The 20,799-nt window shown below is 49.8% G+C and overlaps 1 protein-coding gene across 1 annotated transcript in view; it reads right to left on the reverse strand.

Moving 5' to 3' along the window:
• Positions 1 to 9,925: 9,925 nt before the first annotated feature.
• Positions 9,926 to 20,799, reverse strand: part of LOC141157657 (telomeric repeat-binding factor 2-interacting protein 1-like) — a 43,867-nt gene continuing 32,993 nt past the window's right edge. Inside the window, exon 3 of the mRNA XM_073645185.1 lies at positions 9,926 to 10,676. Within this exon, the coding sequence (XP_073501286.1) occupies positions 10,275 to 10,676 (402 nt within the window). The 3' untranslated portion in view covers positions 9,926 to 10,274. The remainder of the gene's footprint in view (positions 10,677 to 20,799) is intronic.

Consider the following 20,799-nt stretch of genomic DNA (forward strand, 5'->3'; position numbering starts at 1 on the left):
GAGCCCCCTCTAGTGGTGACTGTATATATATACACATCTGTATGTGAGGAGCCCCCTGTAGTGGTGACTGTATATATACACATTTGCATGTGAGGAGCCTCCTCTAGTGGTGACTGTATATATACACATCTGTATGTGAGGAGCCCCCTCTAGTGGTGACTGTATATATACACATCTGTATGTGAGGAGCCTCCTCTAGTGGTGACTGTATATATACACATCTGTATGTGAGGAGCCCCCTCTAGTGGTGACTGTATATATATACACATCTGTATGTGAGGAGCCCCCTCTAGTGGTGACTGTATATATACACATCTGTATGTGAGGAGACCCTCTAGTGGTGACTGTATATATATACACATCTGTATGTGAGGAGCCTCCTCTAGTGGTGACTGTATATATACACATCTGTATGTGAGGAGCCCCCTCTAGTGGTGACTGTATATATACACATCTGTATGCGTGGATCCCCCTCTAGTGGTGACTGTATATATACACATCTGTATGTGAGGAGCTCCCTCTAGTGGTGACTGTATATATACACATCTGTATGTGAGGAGCCCCCTCTAGTGGTGACTGTATATATACACATCTGTATGTGAGGATCCCCCTCTAGTGGTGACTGTATATATATACACATCTGTATGTGAGGAGCCCCCTCTAGTGGTGACTGTATATATACACATCTGTATGTGAGGATCCCCCTCTAGTGGTGACTGTATATATATACACATCTGTATGAGAGGAGCCCCCTCTAGTGGTGACTGTATATACACATCTGTATGTGAGGAGCCCCCTCTAGTGGTGACTGTATATATATATACACATCTGCATGTGAGGAGCCCCCTCTAGTGGTGGCTGCATATATACACATCTGCATGTGAGGAGCCCCCTCTAGTGGTGACTGCATATATACACATCTGCATGTGAGGAGCCCCCTCTAGTGGTGACTGTATATATACACATCTGTATGTGAGGAGCCTCCTCTAGTGGTGACTGTATATATACACATCTGTATGTGAGGAGTCCCCTCTAGTGGTGACTGTATATATACATCTGTATGTGAGGAGCCCCCTCTAGTGGTGACTGTATATATACACATCTGTATGTGAGGAGCCTCCTCTAGTGGTGTGCTGTGTACCTAGTTTGGTGGGTGGTCTTTCCCCCGTATATTATGGACACAGACCCCCAGGCCCCGTGCGGTTCTCACCTGCACCCTCGTCCGTTGTCTGCGCGTCGGTCAGCAGTCGGTCGAGCCGCTCATCCAGATTGTGGAAGGTGAGAGGTTTCCTGTGGAGAGCAGCGGACGGTATGATCAGCGGCGCCCTCCTCCTCCTTGTTCTTACACGCTGGGGGTCCGCCATAGTGTGCGCGCCCTGATGTGTGGAAAGCCGGCTGACAACCACTTGTGGCCACCATGAGGAGCTCCAGGGTTGTCAGCCGACCTCCTGAAGACTGACGAGTCCTAGAGTGATGGAAGGTGCGGAACGGGCGACAGCAGCCATAGTGCTCCTCGCCCAAACAATCTGCCAGCCAGTGACCTGGGGAGCGGAGGCCGTAACCGGAGGAGGGCAGCTGCGGCGGAGGTAACCGGAGGAGGGCAGCTGCGGCTGAGGTAACCGGAGGAGGGCAGCTGCGGCGGAGGTAACCGGAGGAGGGCAGCTGCGGCGGAGGTAACCGGAGGAGCGCAGCAGAGGCGGAGGTAACCGGAGGAGGGCAGCAGAGGCGGAGGTAACCGGAGGAGGGCAGCTGCGGCGGAGGTAACCGGAGGAGGGCAGCTGCGGCGGAGGTAACCGGAGGAGGGCAGCTGCGGCGGAGGTAACCGGAGGAGGGCAGCTGCGGCGGAGGTAACCGGAGGAGGGCAGCTGCGGCTGAGGTAACCGGAGGAGGGCAGCTGCGGCGGAGGTAACCGGAGGAGGGCAGCTGCGGCGGAGGTAACCGGAGGAGGGTAGCAGAGGCGGAGGTAACCGGAGGAGGGCAGCAGAGGCGGAGGTAACCGGAGGAGGGCAGCAGAGGCGGAGGTAACCGGAGGAGGGCAGCAGAGGCGGAGGTAACCGGAGGAGGGCAGCAGAGGCGGAGGTAACCGGAGGAGAGCAGCAGAGGCGGCGGTAACCGGAGGAGGGCAGCAGAGGCGGTGGTAACCGGATGAGGGCAGCAGAGGCGGCGGTAACCGGAGGAGGGCAGCAGAGGCGGAGGTAACCGGAGGAGAGCAGCAGAGGCGGCGGTAACCAGAGGAGGGCAGCAGAGGCGGAGGTAACCGGAGGAGGGCAGCAGAGGCGGCGGTAACCGGAGGAGAGCAGCAGAGGCGGCGGTAACCGGAGGAGAGCAGCAGAGGCGGCGGTAACCGGAGGAGGGCAGCAGAGGCGGAGGTAACCGGAGGAGAGCAGCAGAGGCGGCGGTAACCGGAGGAGAGCAGCAGAGGCGGCGGTAACCGGAGGAGGGCAGCAGAGGCGGCGGTAACCGGAGGAGGGCAGCAGAGGCGGAGGTAACCGGAGGAGGGCAGCAGAGGCGGAGGTAACCGGAGGAGAGCAGCAGAGGCGGCGGTAACCGGAGGAGAGCAGCAGAGGCGGCGGTAACCGGAGGAGGGCAGCAGAGGCTATTTATAGAGGAGGTGAGGGAGCAGGACTATTATTGGGCACAGGCGCAGCAGCTGTCGCTCCTCAGCAGCACAGGGCAGAGCACACACTCATAGTTACCTGTAGTTAGCGCCATGCTGCGCCCCCTCGCTGCCCGGGAACACTCGGTGCAGGTACTGGCTCAGGAGCCGCTCAGTCACGATGCCTACAACACAGGAGATAGACAGCAGCGCCCCCAGGAGGACTATGGGGCTTCCCCAGTGTCAGGACCTCAACATCCCATCCATGTCTACACCAAGTCCGGGCATCCACACAGCTGAAGACTTGTTACAGTGTGTAAGTGCAGACAAGAGCACTCAGCACAAAGGGAAGATTACCGATACAAGGCAGCGAACCTTCAGCTGTGTGAGCAGGAAAGAAACGCTGGTAGCATCCATCCCATAATCCCGAGGGACGGGGCCAGCATAGATCCCACAATCCGGAGTAGTCGGGGCCAGTGCCATCCCATAATCCCGAGGGGCCGGCGCCATCGTAAATCCTATAATCCCGAGGGGCCAGCGCAATCGTAAATCCCATAATCCCGAGGGGCCGGCACCAGCGTCCATCCCATAATCACGAGGGGCCGGCACCAGCGTCCATCCCATAATCCCGAGGGGCCGGCGCAATCGTAAATCCCATAATCCCATGGGGCTGGGGCCAGCGTCCATCCCATAATCCCGAGGAGCCGGCGCCATCGTAAATCCCATAATCCCGAGGGGCCGGCGGCATCGTAAATCCCATAATCCCGAGGGGCCGGCACCAGCGCCCATCCCATAATCCCATGGGGCCGGGGCCAGCGTTCATCCCATAATCCCGAGGGGCCGGTGTCATCATAAATCCTATAATCCCGAAGGGCCGGCGCCATTGTAAATCCTATAATCCCGAGGGGTCGGAGCAATAGTAAATCTCATAATCCCATGGGGCCGGGGCCAGCGTCCATCCCATAATCCCGAGGGGCCGGCACCAGCATCCATCCCATAATCCCGAGGGGCTGTCGCAATCGTAAATCCCATAATCCCATGGGGCCGGGGCCAGCGTCTATCCCATAATCCAGAGGGGCCGGCACCAGCATCCATCCCATAATCCCGAGGGGCTGGCGCAATCTTAAATCCCATAATCCCATGGGGCCAGGGCCAGCATCCATCCCATAATCCCGAGGAGCCGGCGCCATCGTAAATCCCATAATCCCGAGGGGCCGGCACCAGCGTCCATCCCATAATCCCGAGGGGCTGGCACCAGCGTCCATCCCATAATCCCGAGGGGCTGGCACCAGCGCCCATCCCATAATCCCGAGAGGCCATGTTTTACCTGTGAGCTTTGTCTTCTCCGGTTCGCTGGACAGTCGGAAACTTCTCTTCGTCAGTGGCGCTCCGGAGCCTCTGGAAGCCATGACCTGAGGAGAACGTCAGCATGACGATCTGCCGGTCACATGACCTGGGGAGTGTGTCAGCATGACGACCTGCCGGTCACATGACTTGTGGAGAACGTTCAGCATGACGACCTGCCGGTCACATGCACATGACCTGTGGAGCGTGTCAGCATGACGATCTGCCGGTCACATGACCTGGGGACAGCGTCAGCATGACGACCTGCCAGCACGTGACCTAAGGAGAATGTCAGCATGACGCCCTGCCGGTCACATGACCTGAGGAGAGTCAGCATGACGACCTGCCAGCACGTGACCTGAGGAGAGCGTCAGCATGATGACCTGCCGGTCACATGACCTGAGGAGAGTCAGCATGACGACCTGCCAGCACGTGACCTGAGGAGAGCGTCAGCATGACGACCTGCCAGCACGCAACCTGAGAACATTAGCATGACGTCCTGCCGGTCACGTGACCTGTGGAGAGCGTCAGCATGACGACCTGCCGGTCACGTGACCTGTGGTGAGCGTCAGCATGACGACCCGCCGGTCACGTGACCTGGGGAGAGCGTCAGCATGACGACCCGTCGGTCAAGTGACCTGGGGAGAGCATCAGCATGACGATCCGCCGGTCACGTGACCTGGGGAGAGCGTCAGCATGACGACCCGCCGGTCACGTGACCTGGGGAGAGCGTCACCATGACGACCCGCCGGTCACGTGACCTGGGGAGAGCATCAGCATGACGACCCGCCGGTCACGTGACCTGGGGAGAGCGTCACCATGACGACCCGCCGGTCACGTGACCTGGGGAGAGCGTCAGCATGACGACCCGCCGGTCACGTGACCTGGGGAGAGCGTCAGCATGACGACCCGCCGGTCACGTGACCTGGGGAGAGCGTCAGCATGACGACCCGCCGGTCACGTGACCTGGGGAGAGCGTCAGCATGACGACCCGCCGGTCACGTGACCTGGGGAGAGTGGACATGGCAGGGTGGGTGTTACACTGCGGAGGTGGTTGCGGAGCGTCCTGAGTGGCTCCTCGAGGTCCCGCCCCCCTTCTGTGACGTCGGTGGTTGCGCAGTGGGAGGAGCCCACGCGTGGACTCTCAGGAGCTCTGAGTAAGATCCGGAGCGGAGTCACCGCGACCAAAGTCCTGTCCCGGAACAGCGGAGCCCCCGCCCCGGACCAGCGGCAGCACACGGCCGGTCTCCATAGTGATGGCAGCCGCACACTCACCTCCCCGGGCTCAGCCTGCGCTCTGCGCTCCCGGCAACGCTGACTCCTCCCCCTTCACCAGTCTCCGCCCCTCAAGCCACTTCCTGTTTTTTTTTTTCCAATAAGCTTTATTCAGAGTGACAAACCGCGCAATTCTACGTACTACAGCGCCCGGCATGCCGCTCTCCCCGGGGCCGTAAGGTGGCGTGCTGGGAGTTGTAGTGCAGTGACTGGGGAGCCGCGGCTGGCGGCCTAATATAACAATAACGCAAATAATAAACTGCTGCGGAGCCGGAGGGGAAGACGCCGCACAGTGAGAACAGCGGCGGAAACGTGGCATCACAGCGCCGATAGCAGAAGGGTTCAATGACTCACAGAGACGCCCCGTCCTCCCCTCCATCTTCCTCGCTGATACAAGCCTGTGTGAGGTAGCAGAGCTCAGCTGCACAGCAGTCGGGATATCAGCTGACTATTGTGAGGTAGCAGAGCCCAGCTGCACAGCAGTCGGGGATATCAGCTGACTATTGTGAGGTAGCAGAGCCCAGCTGCAAAGTAGTCGGGGATATCAGCTGACTATTGTGAGGTAGCAGAGCCCAGCTGCACAGCAGTCTGGGATATCAGCTGACTATTGTGAGGTAGCAGAGCCCAGCTGCACAGTAGTCGGGGATATCAGCTGACTATTGTGAGGTAGCAGAGCTCAGCTACACAGCAGTCGGGATATCAGCTGACTATTGTGAGGTAGCAGAGCTCAGCTGCACAGCAGTCGGGATATCAGCTGACTATTGTGAGGTAGCAGAGCTCAGCTGCACAGCAGTCGGGATATCAGCTGACTATTGTGAGGTAGCAGAGCTCAGCTGCACAGCAGTCGGGGATATCAGCTGACTATAGTGAGGTAGCAGAGCCCAGCTGCACAGTAGTCGGGGATATCAGCTGACTATAGTGAGGTAGCAGAGCCCAGCTGCACAGCAGTCTGGGATATCAGCTGACTATAGTGAGGTAGCAGAGCCCAGCTGCACAGCAGTCGGGGATATCAGCTGACTATTGTGAGGTAGCAGAGCCCAGCTGCACAGCAGTCGGGATATCAGCTGACTATTGTGAGGTAGCAGAGCTCAGCTGCACAGCAGTCGGGATATCAGCTGACTATTGTGAGGTAGCAGAGCTCAGCTGCACAGCAGTCGGGATATCAGCTGACTATTGTGAGGTAGCAGAGCTCAGCTGCACAGCAGTCGGGGATATCAGCTGACTATAGTGAGGTAGCAGAGCCCAGCTGCACAGCAGTCGGGGATATCAGCTGACTATTGTGAGGTAGCAGAGCCCAGCTGCACAGCAGTCAGGGATATCAGCTGACTATTGTGAGGTAGCAGAGCCCAGCTGCACAGCAGTCAGGGATATCAGCTGACTATTGTGAGGTAGCAGAGCCCAGCTGCACAGCAGTCGGGGATATCAGCTGACTATAGTGAGGTAGCAGAGCCCAGCTGCACAGCAGTCGGGGATATCAGCTGACTATAGTGAGGTAGCAGAGCCCAGCTGCACAGCAGTCGGGGATATCAGCTGACTATAGTGAGGTAGCAGAGCCCAGCTGCACAGTAGTCGGGGATATCAGCTGACTATTGTGAGGTAGCAGAGCCCAGCTGCACAGCAGTCGGGGATATCAGCTGACTATTGTGAGGTAGCAGAGCCCAGCTGCACAGCAGTCAGGATATCAGCTGACTATTGTGATGTAGCAGAGCCCAGCTGCACAGTAGTCGGGGATATCAGCTGACTATAGTGAGGTAGCAGAGCCCAGCTGCACAGCAGTCGGGGATATCAGCTGACTATAGTGAGGTAGCAGAGCCCAGCTGCACAGTAGTCGGGGATATCAGCTGACTATTGTGAGGTAGCAGAGCCCAGCTGCACAGTAGTCGGGGATATCAGCTGACTATTGTGAGGTAGCAGAGCCCAGCTGCACAGCAGTCGGGGATATCAGCTGACTATAGTGAGGTAGCAGAGCCCAGCTGCACAGTAGTCGGGGATATCAGCTGACTTGTGAGGTAGCAGAGCCCAGCTGCACAGCAGTCAGGGATATCAGCTGACTATTGTGAGGTAGCAGAGCCCAGCTGCACAGCAGTCAGGATATCAGCTGACTATTGTGATGTAGCAGAGCCCAGCTGCACAGTAGTCGGGGATATCAGCTGACTATAGTGAGGTAGCAGAGCCCAGCTGCACAGCAGTCGGGGATATCAGCTGACTATAGTGAGTTAGCAGAGCCCAGCTGCACAGTAGTCGGGGATATCAGCTGACTATTGTGAGGTAGCAGAGCCCAGCTGCACAGCTGCCGGGGATATCAGCTGACTATTGTGATGTAGCAGAGCCCAGCTGCACAGTAGTCGGGGATATCAGCTGACTATTGTGAGGTAGCAGAGCCCAGCTGCACAGCTGCCGGGGATATCAGCTGACTAGTGTGAGGTAGCAGAGCCCAGCTGCACAGCAGTGTTGAGGATATCAGCTGACTACTGTGATGTAGCAGAGCCCAGCTGCACAGCAGTCGGGGATATCAGCTGACTATTGTGATGTAGCAGTGCACAGCTGTCGGGGATATCAGCTGACTATTGTGATGTAGCAGAGCCCAGCCGAAGTCGGGTATATTAGCTGACTCTTATGATGTAGCAGAGCCCAGCCGCACAGCAGTCGGGTATATCAGCTGACTACGGTGATGTAGCAAAGTCTAGCCGCACAACAGAGTCAGAGATATCAGCTAACTACTGTGATGTAGCAGAGCCCAGCCGCATAGCAGAGTCGGAGATATCAGCTGACTCTTGGGATGTAGCAGAGCCCAGCCGCACAGCAATGTTGAGGATATCAGCTGACTATTGTGATGTAACAGAGCCCAGCTGCACAGTAGTTGGGGATATCAGCTGACTATTGTGAGGTAGCAGAGCCCAGCTGCACAGTAGTCGGGGATATCAGCTGACTATTGTGAGGTAGCAGAGCCCAGCCGCACAGCAGATTCGGGGATATCAGCTGACTAGTGTGATGTAGCAGAGCCCAGCTGCACAGTAGTCGGGTATATTAGCTGACTACTGTGATGTACCAGAGCCCGGCCGCAGTCGGGTAAATTATCGGACTACTGTGATGAAGCAGAGCCCAGCCGCAGTCGGGTATATCAGCTGACTCTTATGATGTAGCAGAGCCCAGCCGCAAAGCAGAGTCAGAGATATCAGCTAACTACTGAGATGTAGCAGAACCCAGCCGCACAACAGAGTCGGGTATATGAGCTGACTCTTGGGATGTAGCAGAGCCCGGCCACACAGCAGAGTCAGAGATATCAGCCATCTACTGTGATGTAGCAGAGCCCAGCCGCACAGCAGAGTCGGAGATATCAGCTGACTATTGTGATGTAGCAGAGCCCAGCCTCATAGCAGTGTTGAGGATATCAGCTGACTATTGTGATGTAACAGAGCCCAGCTGAATAGTAGTTGGGGATATCAGCTGACTATTGTGATGTAGCAGAGCCCAGCTGAACAATAGTCGGGGATATCAGCTGACTATTGTGAGGTAGCAGAGTCGAGATATCAGCTGACTACTGTGATGTAGTAGAGCCCAGCCACACAGCAGAGTTGGAGATATCAGTTGACTACTGTGATGTAGCAGAGCCCAGCAGCACAGCAGAGTCGGGGATATCAGCTGACTATTGTAGGTAGCAGAGCCCAGCCGCACAGTAGATTCAGGGATATCAGCTGACTATTGTGATGTAGCAGAGCCCAGCTGCACAGTAGTTGGGGATATCAGCTGACTATTGCGAAGTAGCAGAGCCCAGCAGCACAGCAGAGTTGGGGATATCAGCTGACTATTGTAATGTAGCAGAGCCCAGCCGCACAGCAGAGTTGGGGATATCAGCTGACTAGTGTGATGTAGCAGAGCCCAGCTGCACAGTAGTCGGGGATATCAGCTGACTAGTGTGAGGTAGCAGAGCCCAGCCGAAGTCGGGTATATTAGCTAACTACTGTGATGAAGCAGAGGCCAGCCGCAGTCGGGTATATCAGCTGACTCTTATGATGCAGCAGAGCACAGCAGAGTCGGGGATATAAGCTGACTAATGTGATGTAGCAGAGTCTAGACTCATAACAGAGTCAGAGATATCAGCTAACTACTGTGATGCAGAAGAGCCCAGCTGACTATTGTGAAGTAGCAGAGCCCAGCTGCATAGTAGTCGGGGATATCAGCTGATTATTGTGAGGTAGCAGAGCCCAGCCGCACAGCAGTGTTGGGGATATCATCTGACTATTATGAGGTAGCAGAGCCCAGCAGAGTTGGGGATATCAGCAGACTATTGTGAGGTAGCAGAGCCCAGCAGAGTTGGGGATATCAGCTGACTATTGTGAGGTAGCAGAGCCCAGCAGAGTTGGGGATATCAGCTGACTATTGTGAGGTAGCAGAGCCCAGCAGAGTTGGGGATATCAGCTGAATATTGTGAGGTAGCAGAGCCCAGCAGAGTTGGGGATATCAGCTGACCATTGTGAGGTAGCAGAGCCCAGCAGAGTTGGGGATATCAGCTGACCATTGTGAGGTAGCAGAGCCCAGCAGCACAGCAGGGTTGGGATGTCTGATCACTATTGTGGTGCTGTAGTTTCTGGTGACTTTGGTACCGGTACCACAATGTGCGTTACATATTCGGGGCAGTACCACGCTGATGCTGGGGAGCCGTCCTGACAACTTCTTCTCTGCTTTCTAATTACATTGTGAGGAAGAAAATACTGAAAAATAATTGACTTTAATCAAACACTATAGAGAAACTAAACAGACGGTCCCAGCCGCCGAGGAGAGGCAGCGGAGGAAGGCGCCACCACTTTATCCCCGTCACAGCGGAGGAAGGCGCCACCACTTTATCCCCGTCACAGCGGAGGAAGGCGCCACCACTTTATCCCCGTCACAGCGGAGGAAGGCGCCACCACTTTATCCCCGTCACGTCTGACTGTTTCCTCCTTCACATCTGTAAGGAAGTTGGGGGCCGGTCGTATGTGCAGACCCCAGAGACAGGTTCCTGAGCGGTGGATACAGCCAGGCTGGGGCTGCAGCATCGGAGACGAGGTCCAGCTCACAGCTAACTGGCCAGGAAGGCCACTCTTTTGGCCACGTTATCCGCCCCGTACTTCCTCACCAGCTGGACCTGCAGCGCCGGATCGTTCTTCTGTAACAACACGTCATCTTTATGCTCCCAGACAGGAAAACCGTCAGGCCGCCGGCCGGTCAGCAGGAAGTGCCGGGTGCTGCCCACCTCCCCACTGTTCTTGAGAAGGGCCTGAGTCACCCGGCAGACGTCCATCCTAAACTCGCTCATCAGGTCGGTCAGGGCGTCCTGCAGACCCTCGCTGTCAGACATGTCCGGGCTGACCGTCACATCATCCACCTGAGACTCCGCGCTCATGGAGTCCTCACCCATCACAAAGTCTTTCAGACTGATAGCGGGAACCTTCACCGTACAAGCAGAATCCTCATCATCCAACTGCCAGGAGAGAGACGATGAGAGCACAATCCGCAGACATAGCAGCAAGTCAGTCATAAAACACCAATAGGAACAAAGGAGATGATGGGTGAGAGGCCAGAACTAACCCAACACAGGACCTCTGCACTAGAGTCCCAGAGCCACCTCTAACCATCCTGTATTTTACCCCAGAGCTGCACTCACTATTCTGCTGGTGGAGTCACTGTGTATATACATTACATTACTGATCCTGAGTTACCTCCTGTATTATACTCCAGAGCTGCACTCACTATTCTGCTGGTGCAGTCACTGTGTACATACATTACATTACTGATCCTGAGTTACATCCTGTATTATCCTCCAGAGCTGCACTCACTATTCTGCTGGTGCAGTCACTGTGTACATACATTACATTACTGATCCTGAGTTACATCCTGTATTATACCCCAGAGCTGCACTCACTATTCTGCTGGTGCAGTCACTGTGTACATATATTACATTACTGATCCTGAGTTACATCCTGTATTATACTCCAGAGCTGCACTCACTATTCTGCTGGTGCAGTCACTGTGTACATACATTACATTACTGATCCTGAGTTACATCCTGTATTATACTCCAGAGCTGCACTCACTATTCTGCTGGTGCAGTCACCATGTACATACATTACATTACTAATCCTGAGTTATATCCTGTATTATACTCCAGAGCTGCACTCACTATTCTGCTGGTGCAGTCACTGTGTACGTACATTACATTACTGATCCTGAGTTACCTCCTGTATTATACCCCAGAGCTGCACTCACTATTCTGCTGGTGCAGTCACTGTGTACATACATTACATTACTGATCCTGAGTTACCTCCTGTATTATACTCCAGAGCTGCACTCACTATTCTGCTGGTGCAGTCACTGTGTACATACATTACATTACTGATCCTGAGTTACATCCTGTATTATACCCAAGAGCTGCACTCACTATTCTGCTGGTGCAGTCACTGTGTACATACATTACATTACTGATCCTGAGTTACATCCTGTATTATACCCAAGAGCTGCACTCACTATTCTGCTGGTGCAGTCACTGTGTACATACATTACATTACTGATCCTGAGTTACATCCTGTATTATACTCCAGAGCTGCACTCCCTATTCTGCTGGTGCAGTCACTGTGTACATACATTACATTACTGATCCTGAGTTACATCCTGTATTATACCCCAGAGCTGCACTCACTATTCTGCTGGTGCAGTCACTGTGTACATACATTACTGATCCTGAGTTACATCCTGTATTATACTCCAGAGCTGCACTCACTATTCTGCTGGTGCAGTCACTGTGTACATACATTACATTACTGATCCTGAGTTACCTCCTGTATTATACTCCAGAGCTGCACTCACTATTCTGCTGGTGCAGTCACTGTGTACATACATTACATTAGTGATCCTGAGTTACATCCTGTATTATACCCCAGAGCTGCACTCACTATTCTGCTGGTGCAGTCACTGTGTACATACATTACATTACTGATCCTGAGTTACATCCTGTATTATACTCCAGAGCAGCACTCACTATTCTGCTGGTGCAGTCACTGTGTACATACATTACATTACTGATCCTGAGTTACATGCTGTATAATACTCCAGAGCTGCACTCACTATTCTGCTGGTGCAGTCACTGTGTACATACATTACATTAGTGATCCTGAGTTACATCCTGTATTATACCCCAGAGCTGCACTCACTATTCTGCTGGTGCAGTCACTGTGTACATACATTACATTACATTACTGATCCTGAGTTACATCCTGTATTATACCCCAGAGCCGCACTCACTATTCTGCTGGAGGAGTCACTGTGTACATACATTACATTACTGATCCTGAGTTACATCCTGTATTATACTCCAGAGCTGCACTCACTATTCTGCTGGTGCAGTCACTGTGTACATACATTACATTACTGATCCTGAGTTACATCCTGTATTATACTCCAGAGCCGCACTCACTATTCTGCTGGTGCAGTCACTGTGTACATACATTACATTACTGATCCTGAGTTACATCCTATATAATACTCCAGAGCTGCACTCACTATTCTGCTGGCGCAGTCACTGTGTACATACATTACATTACTGATCCTGAGTTACATCCTGTATTATACTCCAGAGCTGCACTCACTATTCTGCTGGCGCAGTCACTGTGTACATACATTACATTACTGATCCTGAGTTACATCCTGTATTATACTCCAGAGCTGCACTCACTATTCTGCTGGTGCAGTCACTGTGTACATACATTACATTACTGATCCTGAGTTACATCCTATATTATACTCCAGAGCTGCACTCACTATTCTGCTGGTGCAGTCACTGTGTACATACATTACATTACTGATCCTGAGTTACATCCTGTATTATACTCCAGAGCTGCACTCACTATTCTGCTGGTGCAGTCACTGTGTACATACATTACATTACTGATCCTGAGTTACATCCTATATTATACTCCAGAGCTGCACTCACTATTCTGCTGGTGCAGTCACTGTGTACATACATTACATTACTGATCCTCAGTTACATCCTGTATTATACTCCAGAGCTGCACTCACTATTCTGCTGGTGCAGTCACTGTGTACATACATTACATTACTGATCCTGAGTTACATCCTATATTATACTCCAGAGCTGCACTCACTATTCTACTGGTGCAGTCACTGTGTACATACATTACATTACTGATCCTGAGTTACATCCTGTATTGTACCCCAGAGCTGCACTCACTATTCTGCTGGTGCAGTCACTGTGTACATACATTACATTACTGATCCTGAGTTACATCCTGTATTATACCCCACAGCTGCACTCACTATTCTGCTGGTGCAGTCACTGTGTACATACATTACATTACTGATCCTTAGTTACATCCTGTATTATACCCCAGAGCTGCACTCACTATTCTGCTGGTGCAGTCACTGTGTACATACATTACATTACTGATCCTGAGTTACATCCTGTATTATACTCCAGAGCTGCACTCACTATTCTGCTGGTGCAGTCACTGTGTACATACATTACATTACTGATCCTGAGTTACATCCTGTATTATACCCCAGAGCTGCACTCACTATTCTGCTGGTGCAGTCACTGTGTACATACATTACATTACTGATCCTGAGTTACATCCTGTATTATACTCCAGAGCTGCGCTCACTATTCTGCTGGTGCAGTCACTGTGTACATACATTACTGATCCTGAGTTACATCCTGTATTATACCCCAGAGCTGCACTCACTATTCTGCTGGTGCAGTCACTGTGTACATACATTACATTACTGATCCTGAGTTACATCCTGTATTATACTCCAGAGCTGCACTCATTATTCTGCTGGTGCAGTCACTGTGTACATACATTACATTACTGATCCTGAGTTACATCCTGTATTATACCCCAGAGCTGCACTCACTATTCTGCTGGTGCAGTCACTGTGTACATACATTACATTACTGATCCTGAGTTACATCCTGTATTATACTCCAGAGCTGCACTCATTATTCTGCTGGTGCAGTCACTGTGTACATACATTACATTACTGATCCTGAGTTACATCCTGTATTATACTCCAGAGCTGCACTCACTATTCTGCTGGTGCAGTCACTGTGTACATACATTACATTACTGATCCTGAGTTACATCCTGTATTATACTCCAGAGCTGCACTCACTATTCTGCTGGTGCAGTCACTGTGTACATACATTACATTACTGATCCTGAGTTACATCCTGTATTATAGTCCAGAGCTGCACTCCCTATTCTGCTGGTGCACTCACTGTGTACATACATTACATTACTGATCCTGAGTTACATCCTGTATTATACCCAAGAGCTGCACTCACTATTCTGCTGGTGCAGTCACTGTGTACATACATTACATTACTGATCCTGAGTTACATCCTGTATTATACCCCAGAGCTGCACTCACTATTCTGCTGGTGCAGTCACTGTGTACATACATTACTGATCCTGAGTTACATCCTGTATTATACTCCAGAGCTGCACTCACTATTCTGCTGGTGCAGTCACTGTGTACATACATTACATTACTGATCCTGAGTTACCTCCTGTATTATACTCCAGAGCTGCACTCACTATTCTGCTGGTGCAGTCACTGTGTACATACATTACATTAGTGATCCTGAGTTACATCCTGTATTATACCCCAGAGCTGCACTCACTATTCTGCTGGTGCAGTCACTGTGTACATACATTACATTACTGATCCTCAGTTACATCCTATATTATACTAAAGAGCTGCACTCACTATTCTGCTGGTGCAGTCACTGTGTACATACATTACATTACTGATCCTGAGTTACATCCTGTATTATACTCCAGAGCTGCACTCACTATTCTGCTGGTGCAGTCACTGTGTACATACATTACATTACTGATCCTGAGTTACATCCTGTATTATACCCCAGAGCTGCACTCACTATTCTGCTGGTGCAGTCACTGTGTACATACATTACATTACTGATCCTGAGTTACATCCTGTATTATACCCCAGAGCTGCACTCACTATTCTGCTGGTGCAGTCACTGTGTACATACATTACATTACTGATCCTGAGTTACATCCTGTATTATACTCCAGAGCTGCACTCACTATTCTGCTGGTGCAGTCACTGTGTACATACATTACATTACTGATCCTGAGTTACATCCTGTATTATACCCCAGAGCTGCACTCACTATTCTGCTGTTGCAGTCACTTTGTACATACATTACATTACTGATCCTGAGTTACATCCTGTATTATACCCCAGAGCTGCACTCACTATTCTGCTGGTGCAGTCACTGTGTACATACATTACATTACTGATCCTGAGTTACATCCTATATTATACTCCAGAGCTGCACTCATTATTCTGCTGGTGCAGTCACTGTGTACATACATTACATTACTGATCCTGAGTTACATCCTGTATTATACCCCAGAGCTGCACTCACTATTCTGCTGGTGCAGTCACTGTGTACATACATTACATTACTGATCCTGAGTTACCTCCTGTATTATACTCCAGAGCTGCACTCACTATTCTGCTGGTGCAGTCACTGTGTACATACATTACATTACTGATCCTGAGTTACATCCTGTATTATAGTCCAGAGCTGCACTCCCTATTCTGCTGGTGCAGTCACTGTGTACATACATTACATTACTGATCCTGAGTTACATCCTGTATTATACCCCAGAGCTGCACTCCCTATTCTGCTGGTGCAGTCACTGTGTACATACATTACATTACTGATCCTGAGTTACATCCTGTATTATACTCCAGAGCTGCACTCCCTATTCTGCTGGTGCAGTCACTGTGTACATACATTACATTACTGATCCTGAGTTACATCCTGTATTATACTCCAGAGCTGCACTCACTATTCTGCTGGTGCAGTCACGGTGTACATACATTACATTACTGATCCTGAGTTACATCCTGTATTATAGTCCAGAGCTGCACTCCCTATTCTGCTGGTGCAGTCACGGTGTACATACATTACATTACTGATCCTGAGTTACATCCTGTATTATACTCCAGAGCTGCACTCACTATTCTGCTGGTGCAGTCACTGTGTACATACATTACATTACTGATCCTGAGTTACATCCTGTATTATACTCCAGAGCTGCACTCACTATTCTGCTGGTGCAGTCACTGTGTACATACATTACTGATCCTGAGTTACATCCTGTATTATGCTCCAGAGCTGCACTCACTATTCTGCTGGTGCAGTCACTGTGTACATACATTACATTACTGATCCTGAGTTACATCCTGTATTATACCCCAGAGCTGCACTCACTATTCTGCTGGTGCAGTCACTGTGTACATACATTACATTAGTGATCCTGAGTTACATCCTGTATTATACCCCAGAGCTGCACTCACTATTCTGCTGGTGCAGTTACTGTGTACATACATTACATTAGTGATCCTGAGTTACATCCTGTATTATACCCCAGAGCTGCACTCACTATTCTGCTGGTGCAGTCACTGTGTACATACATTACATTAGTGATCCTGAGTTACATCCTGTATTATACCCCAGAGCTGCACTCACTATTCTGCTGGTGCAGTCACTGTGTACATACATTACATTACTGATCCCGAGTTACATCCTGTATTATAGTCCAGAGCTGCACTCCCTATTCTGCTGGTGCAGTCACTGTGTACATACATTACATTACTGATCCTGAGTTACATCCTGTATTATACCCCAGAGCTGCACTCACTATTCTGCTGGTGCAGTCACGGTGTACATACATTACATTACTGATCCTGAGTTACATCCTGTATTATAGTCCAGAGCTGCACTCCCTATTCTGCTGGTGCAGTCACGGTGTACACACATTACATTACTGATCCTGAGTTACATCCTGTATTATACTCCAGAGCTGCACTCCCTATCCTGCTGGTGCAGTCACTGTGTACATACATTACATTACTGATCCTGAGTTACATCCTATATTATACTCCAGAGCTGCACTCACTATTCTGCTGGTGCAGTCACTGTGTACATACATTACATTACTGATCCTGAGTTACATCCTGTATTATACTCCAGAGCTGCACTCACTATTCTGCTGGTGCAGTCACTGTGTACGTACATTACATTACTGATCCTGAGTTACCTCCTGTATTATACTCCAGAGCTGCACTCACTATTCTGCTGGTGCAGTCACTGTGTACATTACATTACTGATCCGGAGTTACATCCTGTATTATACTCCAGAGCTGCACTCACTATTCTGCTGGTGCAGTCACTGTGTACATACATTACATTACTGATCCTGAGTTACATCCTGTATTATACTCCAGAGCTGCACTCACTATTCTGCTGGTGCAGTCACTGTGTACATACATTACATTAGTGATCCTGAGTTACATCCTGTATTATACCCCAGAGCTGCACTCACTATTCTGCTGGTGCAGTTACTGTGTACATACATTACATTAGTGATCCTGAGTTACATCCTGTATTATACCCCAGAGCTGCACTCACTATTCTGCTGGTGCAGTCACTGTGTACATACATTACATTAGTGATCCTGAGTTACATCCTGTATTATACTCCAGAGCTGCCCTCACTATTCTGCTGGTGCAGTCACTGTGTACATACATTACATTACTGATCCCGAGTTACATCCTGTATTATAGTCCAGAGCTGCACTCCCTATTCTGCTGGTGCAGTCACTGTGTACATACATTACATTACTGATCCTGAGTTACATCCTGTATTATACCCCAGAGCTGCACTCACTATTCTGCTGGTGCAGTCACGGTGTACATACATTACATTACTGATCCTGAGTTACATCCTGTATTATAGTCCAGAGCTGCACTCCCTATTCTGCTGGTGCAGTCACGGTGTACATACATTACATTACTGATCCTGAGTTACATCCTGTATTATACTCCAGAGCTGCACTCCCTATTCTGCTGGTGCAGTCACTGTGTACATACATTACATTACTGATCCTGAGTTACATCCTATATTATACTCCAGAGCTGCACTCACTATTCTGCTGGTGCAGTCACTGTGTACATACATTACATTACTGATCCTGAGTTACATCCTGTATTATACTCCAGAGCTGCACTCACTATTCTGCTGGTGCAGTCACTGTGTACGTACATTACATTACTGATCCTGAGTTACCTCCTGTATTATACTCCAGAGCTGCACTCACTATTCTGCTGGTGCAGTCACTGTGTACATTACATTACTGATCCTGAGTTACATCCTGTATTATACTCCAGAGCTGCACTCACTATTCTGCTGGTGCAGTCACTGTGTACATACATTACATTACTGATCCTGAGTTACATCCTGTATTATACTCCAGAGCTGCACTCACTATTCTGCTGGTGCAGTCACTGTGTACATACATTACATTACTGATCCTGAGTTACATCCTTTATTATACTCCAGAGCTGCACTCACTATTCTGCTGGTGCAGTCACTGTGTACATACATTACATTACTGATCCTGAGTTACATCCTGTATTATACTCCAGAGCTGCACTCACTATTCTGCTGGTGCAGTCACTGTGTACATACATTACATTACTAATCCTGAGTTACCTCCTGTATTATACTCCTGAGCTGCACTCACTATTCTGCTGGTGCAGTCACTGTGTACATACATTACATTACTGATCCTGAGTTACCTCCTGTATTATACTCCAGAGCTGCACTCACTATTCTGCTGGTGCAGTCACTGTGTACATACATTACATTACTAATCCTGAGTTACCTCCTGTATTATACTCCAGAGCTGCACTCACTATTCTGCTGGTGCAGTCACTGTGTCCATACATTACATTACTGATCCTGAGTTACATCCTATATTATACTCCAGAGCTGCACTCACTATTCTGCTGGTGCAGTCACTGTGTACATTACATTACTGATCCTGAGTTACATCCTTTATTATACTCCAAAGCTGCACTCACTATTCTGCTGGTGCAGTCACTGTGTACATACATTACATTACTGATCCTGAGTTACATCCTGTATTATACTCCAGAGCTGCACTCACTATTCTGCTGGTGCAGTCACTGTGTACATACATTACATTACTAATCCTGAGTTACCTCCTGTATTATACTCCTGAGCTGCACTCACTATTCTGCTGGTGCAGTCACTGTGTACATACATTACATTACTGATCCTGAGTTACATCCTGTATTATACTCCAGAGCTGCACTCACTATTCTGCTGGTGCAGTCACTGTGTACATACATTACATTACTAATCCTGAGTTACCTCCTGTATTATACTCCTGAGCTGCACTCACTATTCTGCTGGTGCAGTCACTGTGTACATACATTACATTACTAATCCTGAGTTACCTCCTGTATTATACTCCAGAGCTGCACTCACTATTCTGCTGGTGCAGTCACTGTGTCCATACATTACATTACTGATCCTGAGTTACATCCTATATTATACTCCAGAGCTGCACTCACTATTCTGCTGGTGCAGTCACTGTGTACATTACATTACTGATCCTGAGTTACCTCCTGTATTATACTCCAGAGCTGCACTCACTATTCTGCTGGTGCAGTCACTGTGTACATACATTACATTACTAATCCTGAGTTACCTCCTGTATTATACTCCAGAGCTGCACTCACTATTCTGCTGGTGCAGTCACTGTGTCCATACATTACATTACTGATCCTGAGTTACATCCTATATTATACTCCAGAGCTGCACTCACTATTCTGCTGGTGCAGTCACTGTGTACATACATTACATTACTGATCCTGAGTTACATCCTGTATTATACCCCAGAGCTGCACTCACTATTCTGCTGGTGCAGTCACTGTGTACATACATTACATTACTGATCCTGAGTTACATCCTATATTATACTCCAGAGCTGCACTCATTATTCTGCTGGTGCAGTCACTGTGTACATACATTACATTACTGATCCTGAGTTACATCCTGTATTATACCCCAGAGCTGCACTCACTATTCTGCTGGTGCAGTCACTGTGTACATACATTACATTACTGATCCTGAGTTACATCCTGTATTATAGTCCAGAGCTGCACTCCCTATTCTGCTGGTGCAGTCACTGTGTACATACATTACATTACTGATCCTGAGTTACATCCTGTATTATACTCCAGAGCTGCACTCCCTATTCTGCTGGTGCAGTCACTGTGTACATACATTACATTACTGATCCTGAGTTACATCCTGTATTATACCCCAGAGCTGCACTCACTATTCTGCTGGTGCAGTCACTGTGTACATACATTACATTAGTGATCCTGAGTTACATCCTGTATTATACCCCAGAGCTGCACTCACTATTCTGCTGGTGCAGTCACTGTGTACATACATTACTGATCCTGAGTTACATCCTGTATTATGCTCCAGAGCTGCACTCACTATTCTGCTGGTGCAGTCACTGTGTACATACATTACATTACTGATCCTGAGTTACATCCTGTATTATACCCCAGAGCTGCACTCACTATTCTGCTGGTGCAGTCACTGTGTACATACATTACATTAGTGATCCTGAGTTACATCCTGTATTATACCCCAGAGCTGCACTCAC

The sequence above is a fragment of the Phyllobates terribilis genome, unplaced genomic scaffold (genome assembly GCF_046119375.1).
Source record: "Phyllobates terribilis strain yellow unplaced genomic scaffold, ASM4611937v1 Scaffold_8__6_contigs__length_399053987, whole genome shotgun sequence".
Taxonomy (NCBI): domain Eukaryota; kingdom Metazoa; phylum Chordata; class Amphibia; order Anura; family Dendrobatidae; genus Phyllobates; species Phyllobates terribilis.